The sequence below is a fragment of the Gossypium hirsutum genome, chromosome D09 (genome assembly GCF_007990345.1).
Source record: "Gossypium hirsutum isolate 1008001.06 chromosome D09, Gossypium_hirsutum_v2.1, whole genome shotgun sequence".
Classification (NCBI taxonomy): domain Eukaryota; kingdom Viridiplantae; phylum Streptophyta; class Magnoliopsida; order Malvales; family Malvaceae; genus Gossypium; species Gossypium hirsutum.
The window spans coordinates 36,265,913-36,278,470 of NC_053445.1; the positions used below are offsets into that span (position 1 = coordinate 36,265,913).

The 12,558-nt window shown below is 35.5% G+C and overlaps 1 protein-coding gene across 1 annotated transcript; it reads left to right on the top strand.

Annotated features, from left to right (window-relative positions):
- The first annotated feature begins 9,328 nt into the window (after nt 1-9,328).
- LOC121220846 (uncharacterized) lies at nt 9,329-12,331 on the top strand. The gene is made up of 3 exons (XM_041100497.1): nt 9,329-9,673; nt 10,153-10,235; nt 10,433-12,331. Exon 3 carries the CDS (start codon nt 10,581-10,583, stop codon nt 11,382-11,384), a length of 804 nt encoding a protein of 267 aa, XP_040956431.1. The 5' UTR covers nt 9,329-9,673; nt 10,153-10,235; nt 10,433-10,580; the 3' UTR covers nt 11,385-12,331.
- The last annotated feature ends 227 nt before the right edge of the window (nt 12,332-12,558 follow it).

Consider the following 12,558-nt stretch of genomic DNA (forward strand, 5'->3'; position numbering starts at 1 on the left):
TCTCGACAGTTTTGGCATTGGAATTCTATTTCCCTCAGCGACGAAAGTGGCATTGATGAATTCAAGGGATCGAAAGGAACATTCCACTGCATCCTTGCTTACTTCCAGATATGGCGCATCAGCAGAGATAGATGCGATGATGTCTTCTTCGCCCTCGACTGTGACCAAACAACCATCCATGATGAATTTCACTTTTTGATGGAGGGATGACGGGACTGCTCCAGCAGAATGAATCCAAGGTCTTCCCAAAAGGCAGTTATAAGAGGGTGTAATGTCCATGACTTGGAATTCGACCTCATATATGTAGGGGCCCACTTCCAAAGGGATTTCGATCTTTCCCATGACTTCACGCCTCGTCCCGTCGAAGGCCCTTACCGTGGAATGACAGGGCTTTAAGTAGGACAAATCTATCGGTATTCTGGAAAGTGTAGCCAATGGCATAACATTTAATGCTGACCCATTATCGATGAGTACGTTCGGTATTATGTAGCCCTTGCAGCGGGTCGTGATATGCAGCGCTTTCACCGAACCTCTACCATTTAGCGGTATCTCATCATCACTAAAAGAGATGAAGTTGTCCGCATTCAGATTGTTTACCCACCTATCAAGCTTTTCGACAGATATGTTGTTGGCCACGTAAGCTTGATTTAACACCTTCAATAAAGCGTTCGGTGTGGCTCTGAATTTAACAGTAGAGATAGAACTGAGATTCGTGCTGGCTGCTTGCTCAGTTGTTCCACCACACTATATTCGCTGTGCTTAATAAATTTCAAGAATTCTTGAGCTTCTTCCTCATTCACAGGCTTTTTAGTTTCTTGCACGGGTGGAATTTCTTGCTCGACTTCGACCTCGTGCATCACTGCTTTCCCTTTTTGCTTCGAGTCACTACTTTTCTTTACCGGTTCAACTTCTTTAGAATAGCATCGTCCACTTCGAGTAAAATGACCAACCTCCCCAACATCTTCAATTATGGCTTTGGACTTTTCAACTTCCGGTGTAACGATATTAACATCATATCTCCACGGTACTGTTTTGTTGTCCTTATACGGGAAAGGAGATGGTACTTCAATTACCATCTGTGGTTTCAATGGCTCTCTCATCGCGTCGTAATAAATTACCAACGGTCGATCAGCGCTATACGGACAACCTGACGATTGATTGTCAGAGGCACATACTTCTTTCTCATTGGCCCCTCCTTCATTAATGATCTCAATCTCCTTATTATCTATCCGGTCTTGCAGTAACCTTTTAAATTCCTCACATGATTGAATGTCGTGCCCTACAATTCCATGAAAATCATAAAGAACCTGACATTCTTTTCTGAGATTATCGCCGGGGCGACAGAGCAATCCATTCTTAACCAGTGCCTCTCAGATTTTCTGCAGAGGCGTCCTTATTTCTGAAACACATCTTCTGACTTGCCATTCATCTTCTTTCCCCACTGTGCTCACATTCCCTTCAGTATGGTTAGGGAACGGGTTCCCAGTTGCATTACTGGTACTATCGAATCATAGGATACCCGCATCAATTAGTCCTTGAACTCTCCTGTTAAAGGCTAGGCAATTTTCCGTGGAATGTCCCTGGTTTCCCGTATGGTATGCACAACTAGCGAATTGTATGTTTTAACCTCAGCGAACGAGTATGGAATATGCAATGAATGAATGAATGCATGAATGTCAAATGACTGTTAGTCATGAAAGAAATGCAAGAAATTGGTGTTAATTTCAAGATAGCCCCTATTTAGGCATTTCCTTAATCAAAAGAGTCTATTACACAACGTTTCGGTCACTCGTGTAATTGACTCCTCTATCAGAAACCCCTTTTTGGCAACCAATCTCTAATCAACCCTTTCCTAACAAGATGTATATGATGCATGATGAAAAATAGAAATACAGACAAACAACATTGGTTAGCAAAACACATATGATCAGATAAAAATTGTGGAAAATCTAACAAATTAAGCTACTTGGTCCAATGGACTCGATTCCCTTGCATAGAAAGCGAAAGTGCAAAAGGTAAGAGGCGTTCCTCCCGTGCACTTATTTTGGTGACTACTAAACGGACGGAGGTTCAGCATGGCTCTAGTTAGGTGGCTCGTATGGTTCATTATATGCGGTTTTGGTTCTAGATAGGTACTCGAATTGCCCGTACTATCATCTACTAAGATTAACACGGAGCCTCGGTCATAGCCTATCACAGGCTCACGAGTTCAATTCGAGGGGTTACATTTACTTATGCCTATGCGGAGGGACAAGTTAACTCACGAAAGCATAAATCATATGTAACCCGAAAGTATTCACTAGCCTGTGCGGAGGGACGAGTTAACTCACGAAGGCGTAGCGTTTACTTTCACTTAAACGGACGGAGCCCGGGTAGAGAGCTCATGTTATGCGAAAATACAAGTGCACGGTGTGTGGGGAACAACTCATAAACCTTTACGTTTCACTTAAAGAAACTAAACCAAAATTAAAACCATAAAAATTAAAAACTGAAAAACAACCAAATAAGCAAGTTAGAAGAAATATTTACAGCACGATACAAATGCATGAATTTTGAAAACGAGATTTTCGGATCACGACCAAATATTTACTTTGAACAAGGAAATTTGAAAATTTTGACAAAACATGTTTAATTCCAGACACGACTCTCAAAAAGGCTTTCCCCAGTGGAGTCGCCAGCTGTAGCGACCTAAAAATTTGGCAATAGGCGCTATTTGAAATGATTATTGAAAAATTAAAGTTTCAAATTTTATTTACAAAAGAGGAGTCGCCACCGATCTTTTTTAGGTGTGATCGGACACCAAATAAAATCCTTTTTTAGAAGAATTTTTTTAAACTTTTCTAAAAAAAAGAGACAATTTTAGGTCCACGTCAAAATCCAGAGAAAATTAGGGTCCGGGAGTCGGTTACGCGCGAGGAAGGTATTAGCACCCTCGCGACGCCCAAAATTGGTATCTCGTTAAACGCATGTTGTCTTAATTTTCAAAAATACGAGTTCCATTTAATATTTAGTCGTGATCCGATTGAAATACGAGAACCCCTTTTTTTTAAAAAAAAAACACGAGAATTTTGAAGCGCGGTATTTCTTTTTTAAAACGAAAGTTTTTTTTTTAAAATACGAGAATTTTTGAAAACACGAGAATTTGTAAACACGAATATTTTAGAAACACGAAAATTTTTGGAAAAAAACGAAATTTTCTTAAAACACGACATTTTTTTTTGAAACACGGGAATTTTTAAAACAAGACATTTTTTTGAAACAAAATTTTTTCTTAAAAAAAAATTTTAAATACGAGAATTTTTAAAACACGAAAAATTTTTAAAACACGGAAATATTTTTTTTAAAACACGAAATTTTTTTTTTGAAAACAAGAAAATTTTTGAAACACTAGAATTTTGAAAACACGAAGATTTTTGAAACATGAGAATTTTTAAAAGCACGAGGATTATTGAAAGCACGAAGATTTATAAAAAACGACAATTTTTGAAATACGAGAAATTTTTTAAACGCGAAAATTTTTTTCAAACACGAAAACTTTTGAAAACGCGAAAATTCGAAAATTTCTAAAATACGAGTAATTTTTAAAGATTCGAAAATTTGAAACAAGAATTTTTTTTTAGAAAAACGTACCATATTTAACACGAATCGATGATATTCACCCCAACATGGCAATGAAATCGACGAATTAGTGTCAAACCAATTCAATTTAATATTTAATCGAGTTGTATTAAAACACGAGAAATTTTTTTTTGAAACACGAGGATTTTTGAACATTTTTTATTTTTAAAACGGGTCCCGAATTTAACATAAGCCATCGATATTCACCCAACATAGCGATGAATTCGGTGACTCGATGCTAAACCGATTCGTTGCCTTATTTATTAAAATTATTTAAAATAAAGTAAAATTAAAATTTAATTAAATTGTAAATATAAATACAAAAATATAAAAATATATAAAATGCATAAAATGCTAATAATATTAAAATGAAATAACATAAAAATACGAGCATTAAATTAAAAGAGAAATAAATAAAATTACCGAAAAATCTAAAACACGAGCTTCGCCGAACGGGTTGCTAAAATTGAACCCCCTTTTTCTTCTTTTTTCTTTTTTTCTTTTTTCCTTTTTTCTTTTTTCTTTTTTCTTCTTTTTCTTCCTTTTTTTTTCTGCTGGGCTGCCTTGTTGGGCTGGCCTGCGCGGGCCTGCTGGCTGGTGGCCTGTTGGCTGCTTGTTGGGCTGCTGGAATTGGGCCTATTGTTGGCCCGCCCTTTTTTTTTTTGTGCTGCTTCTTTCCCTTCTTCTTTTTTTGCTTTTTTTTTTGCTTTGATTTTTTTTTGGGCTTGTTTCTTTTTTTTTTGTTTTTTCTTGGGCTGCTGGGTCGGATCGGGTCGTAGGTGGGTCGGGTCGGGTTGACCCGACTGTTATAATATTTTTTATTATTTCTTTTTTTTTTCTTTCTTTCTTCTTCCTCTTTTCTTCTTCCTTCTTCTTCTTCAAAGTCTAGCCTCCACCACCGCTTGCGCCGCCGCTACCTCCTCCGACGCCGGTACTCTTTCTTTTCTTCTCCTCTTTCTCTTTTCTTCTCTTTTCTTCTTTTTTCCTTCGAAAAAATCTCTCTTTTTGCAAGTTTTTTTTTATTTTTTTTCGTGGGTGTCCTCATTTTTGGAGTTTAAACTCCTTTTTATAGTTGGTTTTGCTTCTTTTTTGCAGGTAGCAAGTGGGGAAGGAGCAGCCACCCATGTTTATGGCCTGAAAATCTGGAAGTGGGTGCCCCAAATCATGTAACTTGTCTGAAGGACCAAATCGCAAAGGCAGCAAAACTTCTGGGGCTAAATGTAATTTTTAGAAAATTTAGGATTAAAATGAAATTTAATGAAAGTTTAGGGGTCTAAGTGAAATTTAAAGAAAGTTTAAGGGTCAAAATGAAATTTAGGAAAAGTTTAGGTGTCAAAATGCAATTTTTATTTTTTAAATTTTTTTTTTTTTTGAAATTTTGAAAATTAAACACAAACTCTAGTCGGACAAAAATTTAGTGCTTACAATAAGTGTTGGTAAAGGCATTGTTCTGCTGAAAGTTTTGAATACCCGTGTAATTTACCTATTCAACATATTCACAACACTGCTTGGTAGAATGGGCACATGCACAATAATCACAACCTAACACTGCACTGTTCATTGATTTACTCTGTCTACTATGTTGTAGAGACAACATCTAACCTTTTATTGATCACATTTAATTGTGTCATCAACTGTGCCGAAAGATTGAAAGCTTGACCCAGTTCGTTAACTCCCATTGATTTCTTCAGTGCAGTCCGCTCATAAGCTTGTTAATTTTGGAATGTTAATTCTTCCTGAATTACACCAGCATCTTTTGAAAGCTTTCACACCAATGAACCTCCAAATGCACCATCAACTTGAATTTTTGTTGCAACGTCTAGCTCATTGTAAAGATAAGAATTTGTTGAGCAGTTTTCAAAACATAGTATAGGCACTTTATGAGAAGTTCATTGTACCTTTCCCAAGCATCATATAGGATCTTTCTATCGTATTGAGTGAAAGTGTGAATATCCATCAAAAGTCTAGTTATCTTAGAGAGAGAAAAATATCTAGCCAAAATTTTCTCCACCATTTGGTCCCATAAGGTGATAGAGGGAGTTGAGCCAATTATTAACTCTCCCATCTAAAGAAAGTTAAACAATTAAAGTCCGACCGTCTCGTCAGATACCCCATTATATTCCACTACATCACTTACCTCTAAAAAAGTTCATAGATGAGAATTGGAGACTTCACTCGATATTACGAAAAACTTGTTCGGAAACAGCTACATAGTCCCAACATCGATCTTAAAATTATTCGCCTCAATAGCGAGTCTGGCAATACTCGAGTGATATCTCTCATACAAAGGCATGTTGTAATCAATACACCTACTCTTCTATCGTTGAGGTGCTTGAATCATCAATGGTTTGATCACCAACCCAAGTTGCATTTTAGCTTGTCTAGTTGCTCTTTACACCTATAGTCTAACCAATTGTGAAAGAATCAATAGATTGAACTATCCATCCTTCTTGAATGCTGCATACAACTTTTCATTACTAAATGTTATTTATGGAGATTAAATTTAAATTTTAATTGATATATAATTAATATTTTTACAATTCCATTCGAATTAAAATTCAAACTTTTTAAATTACATTAACTATTGTTTAAATTATTATTATTAAAAAATATGATGTGATTTTTATTTATAAAAACTCTTTCCTGAGAAAGAACCACTTTATTAAAATTATGACGTAATTATAATTAACTATTGTTTAAATTATTATTAAAAGTTGTGGACTGGATATTGATGAAAAGTTCCCAGAAAAATATACCGAATTAGAGTAGAATACAACTAGGAAAAAGGTGGAGATAATTTTTTTACTGAAAAAACAAAACCACGTTCTTTCAAATATATGTTTCTAATTATAATCATAAAAAAATCCCTTTTTTTAATTAATTTGAAATAAACTCAAGTTCTACTTATTAATAAAAAAAATATGCCGTAATTATTATTAATAAAAAATATGAATTAGCAAAAAAAAAATTGTCAATTTAAAAATTAACTAATTATAATTTATTAATATAATTAAAAAAATTGTTGTCCATTCAAATTCATACTTTTACATATATTATAAATATATTTGTTTAGCATCACTTTTGCTATAAAATTTGGGTTTTTATCTGTAAAACTGTACCAATATTAATACCAAATAGAACCTAAGTTTAGTTGAGCCCAAATCTAAAATGATCTCGACTCACAGTTTTTATATAAGAAAACATCCGATGGCCTTGTCGCTTTCTCCTGGACTGGATATCGAAATTGATGATTAATGAAAGTTAATGCTTTTCATCTTTGGTTCAGCGCTCAAACCAAGCTGGTCCATGTCTGATATGTCCACAAGCCACAAAGGGTCAGTTCCCTTTTTGTTATTATATTTTTCTTGGACAAGTAAATGCCATTTATTCGTCCAAAAGCGGGGAAGAAGTACCTGTTATTACAACTAAAGACAACAGGCGAGAAAAAATAGTAACTGTTAACAAAAGTATTCAACCCCTCCATTGCAGACTGCAAACAAATTTCTCCAATTTCCCAACCGAGAAAAACTGAAGCGATGCACATAACCAGGAAATAGATGACTACTTTGGAATGTAGCAGCATAAGTTAATTAGTTTATTCCCAAGGGACACCATTTTGTTTGGATCTCAAAAATAGTGCCAAGTTTCAAGAAAAGAAATTTTACCAACTCGTCTGGAGAATCGAGGAAGATGAAGCAACCAAAAGGTAAGGCCCAGCATTGCTCTCCACCTTGCTTTTTCACAAGAAACAAAGAGTACTCACTATATTTATTTAAAGTGCCATAAAGAAAAGTTTGTCAAGCTGTCAGAATTTGTAAACATTTTGATTAGAACTACAAATATCGGACTTATAAAATTAATTAATTGAGTGGGATGTCTGAATCTCACTGATTACCTCAAATCTTTTTGGCCTCATCTTTTTTTTTTTCTATCCTTGGTCAGTCGTCACCCTAAACCCACTTTCTCGATTCAGGAAGCTTTGTTGAATATTGGCCCACCATGCAGCGGTATCATAAGCAACAACACAGTTGACACTTGATGTAATTGAAATTTTGAGCACTGGTTAATAATAATAATATAATTTACTGAAAGAATCAGTAGGCTTGATATGGGGACATTGGGTGCAATCAAGTTTTTTAGTTAGTAGTCCACATCGAATGTATATTGGACACGGCAGTATGGAATTCCCTCCCCCTGGATGGATGAGCTAAAAATAGTTTTCAATTGAAGGTGACAAGTGAGAGGTGACAACAAAGGCCTTCAATCATCTCCCTCTCGTTTTCAAGAGGTGGGTGGGTGAGGGGGCTTTTACGCTTTAGGCCGTGTCAAGTCACCACTCGAAACCCAAACTCTTCATGAAAGTAATAATATTTCTAAAAGGAAAAAAGCGGCACTCGAATTGACTGTTTCTCAGGAGCCAGTTCTGGAAAAGAAAAACTCTTGAGGAATAATTTTGAATTTTATCCCTCCTTTTTATAAAAATTAAATAATTATTTTTATTATAATTTGTTAAAATTCAACCATTTTATTTACGAAAATTAGTGAAATTCAGTAATCATGTTAAATAAAATTTATAATTGAACACTGACTTGGAAATCAGTTACTCAATAATTATATAAAAAAATGGGTAAATTATCTAGTTAGTCACCTAACTTTTAGGTGTTTATATAAATGTAATCTTTACAATTTGATCACTCAATTTTTAGGGTGCTTTTATTTTATTTACCCAAGCATAGACTTGATCATGGGCTTAGGCCAGGTCAATGCAGAATTTTAGGCCTGTTTTCTAGATTCATGCTCGGCCGGACTTGAAAATGGGCCTAAAACTGAGTGTTTGATCCATATTAAAAATATTAAATTCGAGCTCAACCCAACTGTAATAATTTTTTAGATTACTTTTAACTTAGCATGAAAAATTCAATATTATATAATCAAAATAAATTTGAGTGTCGTAAACAACTATTAAAAAACAATTTTCATTGATATTTTCTAAATAATTTCAAAACAATTAAATAAATTAAATAAATTGTTGAATTTTTTATATATTATCAATCGATTTACTGCAATAATTTTAAATCTTAATATTTAAAAAATTATATTTCAAATCCAAATTTAGAATTTTCAAAGCAATGGAATAAACAATTATAATCTGATAATTTTTGTTTCTACCTCTTTTCATTTTAACCTTTGATTTTTTTATCCCAACTAATACTTAAAATATATTTTTTAGGTGATCAAAATAAAAGCACAAACATAATGTGCATGTATACTTAATCGCCATTAAAATCTAATACTTCGATAACTAAAATAAAAAGTAACTTAAAAGTTAATGACCAAATTGTAAAGATTTATTTTGAATGATCAAATGAAAACGTCCTAAAAATTAGGTGATCAATTAGACAATTTACCCTAAAAATAAGTAAGAATTGATAATTTGATAATTTATACTTGATAAATTAGTAAAATTCAGCCATTAAATAAACTAAAGTAAGAGGACTTTTTATTTTCATAAAGTCAAGAAGAATGAATTCAAAATTACAATCTTAATTGAATTTTCTTTATCCGACCGGCAGATAATTTCGCACACACTGCACTGCAATGCACGTGCCATTCTCTTAACTGCGAACTAAGACTAAAACCCACCACAGATTTGACAGTGTAAAATAAAATTAGCCTAAACCTAAAATCAAATTTTAAAAAAATTAAAGAAAATATTACGAGGAATAAACGTCGCTCTTTCTCTCTCTCTCTCTCTCTCAACCTGGTTCGGGAAAGGGAAAAAGGAATTAAACAGACGACGAAACGAGGGTTTTTAAGAGAGCGAGATAAAAAAAATTAAAATTAAAATTAAGTAAATAAAATCCCAAAAAAGGGAAAAAAAAAAAGATTTCCACGGGGAGGGAAAGCTCAAAGCAAAGGGTCGAAAACTTTCAGATAGATTTTCTTTTTTCTTTTTTAGGGAGAAAAAGGTGTGGTGTCGTCTCTCTATTGGAGCTCAGCTTCAGAGCTAGGGTTTCGTTTTTCTTTGCCTTTTTTTGAAGGTTTTTTTATGAAGGTAACTACGCTTAACGCTTGCTATTGTTAGGTATCTTGCTTTTTCTTTTAAAAGTAAACAAATGGGCTGTTATCGATTTTATTTTCTCATTGAGGTTTAGCGTTATAAATCAGTTATATCTCTGCATTAATTGAGATTATCTTAACTCAATTCGCATCGCTCGTCATGATGTACAGCAGAAAAGCTAGGGTTTTGTAATGCTGTTTCTTCTGAGCTTTGATTTTTAGGGTTAGATCTTCACTTTCTATTGTAATTGATATTCCGTGACGTGTTAACTGTTTTAGAGGAAATTTGGTGAACTATTTTATTGTTCTTCAGGTTTTCAGTTTATTAGCCTACAACTTACGAGTAGGTTTTTGTATGTTATTTTGTTTTGAGTTATTTCTGTTTTAGAACTGAAATTCAATTTATTTAAAAATCAAATGGGTTTTGTTGATAATTTTAAAAGCTTGAGATTTTAGCAATTTCTTTCATTTCAGGTGTTGAGGAGTGCCATAAGTTATCATTTTCGAATCTTTTGTTGACAATTAATATGATTTTACATGACCAGCTTGCTTGGAAGGTATGATATGGTTGTTTTCGCCCATTTTTTACCATTTTATTTTGATGATGAATTGATAACATCAATGTTCCTTTCCTTTTATTTTGATACCAATTAATTGAAAAGAACTTTACTTTTAGATGCTACAGAATCAACGTCAATTAATTGATAACATCAGGAGCTACAGAATTAACCATTTATGTCATGCCATTGTACAGGTTTCCTTTTAGATGCTCTCTTGAAGTTTCACTCCTGTTCTAGATGGAACAAAAATTGTCAGTCCGTTATAGAGTTCTCTTTGTTTGGTGGTTTTGCATGTAAAACGCCATGACGCTTGAGGATTTTTTACCCTGGCTGAGATGAAAGATGGACTCACGGTCCCTTCACGAGTTGAGGGCTAGTATCTGTAATGAAAAAAGAGAAAGAATCTGTTGTGAAAATGTTGGTGATGCAACCAGACAGTGGACTGCCGTTGCAAGCACAATTGCGGCCACTGAGAATAAAGATTGTCTTGATCTTTTTCTTCAGCTAGATGGACTCTGGTTTATAGGCAGATGGCTAAAGGATGCTCAAGAATTTGGTAATGACTCCAGTGATAGTTTTGTGGAAGAATCAATTACTGCACTCTTACGAGCACATGAAAAGTTGCATAGAGATAAGGAAAGGTCAATTTCTTCAGAGATTTGGATTACGGTCAAGAATCTTCTGAACCACAATAGCTCTCGAGTTCAGGACAGTGCTAGGTTGCTCTTTGATAAGTGGAAACGAGGTACAGTTACTGATCATGTCGATAGTGGTGGACATGAGTATGAGATTTCAGACGCTGCTACTGTTACCGGAGAAAATAATGGGCCAGATTCTGCCAAAGACAGTCCTGTTTCAAGAGGAAGTGCCCATGGAGAAAAAGATGGAGCAGATGCTGCTAAAAGTGAAAACCTTCCTTCAAGCCTAGATGGTGTTCAACCAGAAAGTACTAAAGATTTACACGTTGAAACTACTAATGATGAGCTCAAGTCCCACATAAACTCAGACTATTCAGACACGGAAAACAGATCTGAGAGTCATATGGCCTCCTCTTCTGTGTTAAATCCTGTTCATGAAAATTTGCCTGTGAAAGAACTACAAACAAAAACTGTGGAAGAAACTGCTTCCATGAGGCCTGCAGTTTAGCAGATTCAAAGCAAGAAAATATTGAAGCTTCAGATGCTATGACAGTTTCAAACTCTAGTACTGTGGAACATGCTCTAGTTCGTCTAATGCTGGTGTTGGAACTTCTCTGGAGGTTACAACAGGACACAGTTTCCATACTGATACTGAATCCGATAGGTTTCATGTCCTGAATTCTGTTGATCTTACTAATGAGAGGATGCATGCATCTGAGCCAAAGAAGGCAATGTCTGATGTGGCTGTTATGAATCATTCCAGCAATGGCTCAGAGCTATTCAAGATTGCTGGTAAAAACAGCGAGTCACATTTGAGCACGTCACGGAGCTCCTCTGACAATGAGCTCTTGTATGAAAAGCCTGGGGATCTGGAACTACATTTTCGAGAATGGCAGCCATTGGAACAGCAGATGAAGATAAGGAGAATTGTGAACTTGAGGATTTGAGAGGTGGTTCCAGGTTTACCAGTAGTCATGGTGTGACCGATACAACATCTGATATTGATCTAGAGTATGGCATAGTTGATGCTCTAGAAGTTGCCCGAAAAGTTGCTCAAGAAGTGGAGCGAGAAGTCATAGATGACAGAGAACCTTCCAGCAGCTCTTCAGAGAAGATTTCAGAAGGTGGTATTAGGCAACCCAGTACCCCAGAATCCATAAATAGAAAACAAGACCTACCCACCGAGGTCTTGCCAAAGGAGGTGTCAACCGGACCCATTCGGTCTGCTGGAGCGCATCCTGAGGAGGAGGGCTCCTTATTAATTCAGATGATGCAGATAATGAACCAGAAAATCACTCGCGTGACATGGAATCCTCTCAGGTGACCATGGCTCAAGATCCTGAGCCAAACACAGAGAAAAGTCTATGTGATTTTGATCTGAACCAAGAAGTCTGTTCTGATGATACGGAACATGCAGTGACTTCCATCTCCACTCCCATTTCAGTGGTTTCTGCTTTTAGGCAGCAGCAGTGCGTGGCATACCTGCAGCTCCTTGCAGTTCGAGGACTCTGATGGAAAGGATCTCTGCCACAAGTGCTTTTCGCCGAGCATCACCTCGCCGTAACTCTGATGTGATAAGACTATCCTTGGAGGACAGGCAGTAGCTCAAACGGAGGTTGGTTGCCTTGATTTTGATCTCAATGTTGCTGAGGCTGTGATGAAAAAGGTGCTGAACTAATGTC

Excerpts from the sequence above, each read along its gene's own strand:
- LOC121220846 (XM_041100497.1), top strand. The coding sequence starts at position 10,581 with ATGGACTCACGGTCCCTTCACGAGTTGAGGGCTAGTATCTGTAATGAA.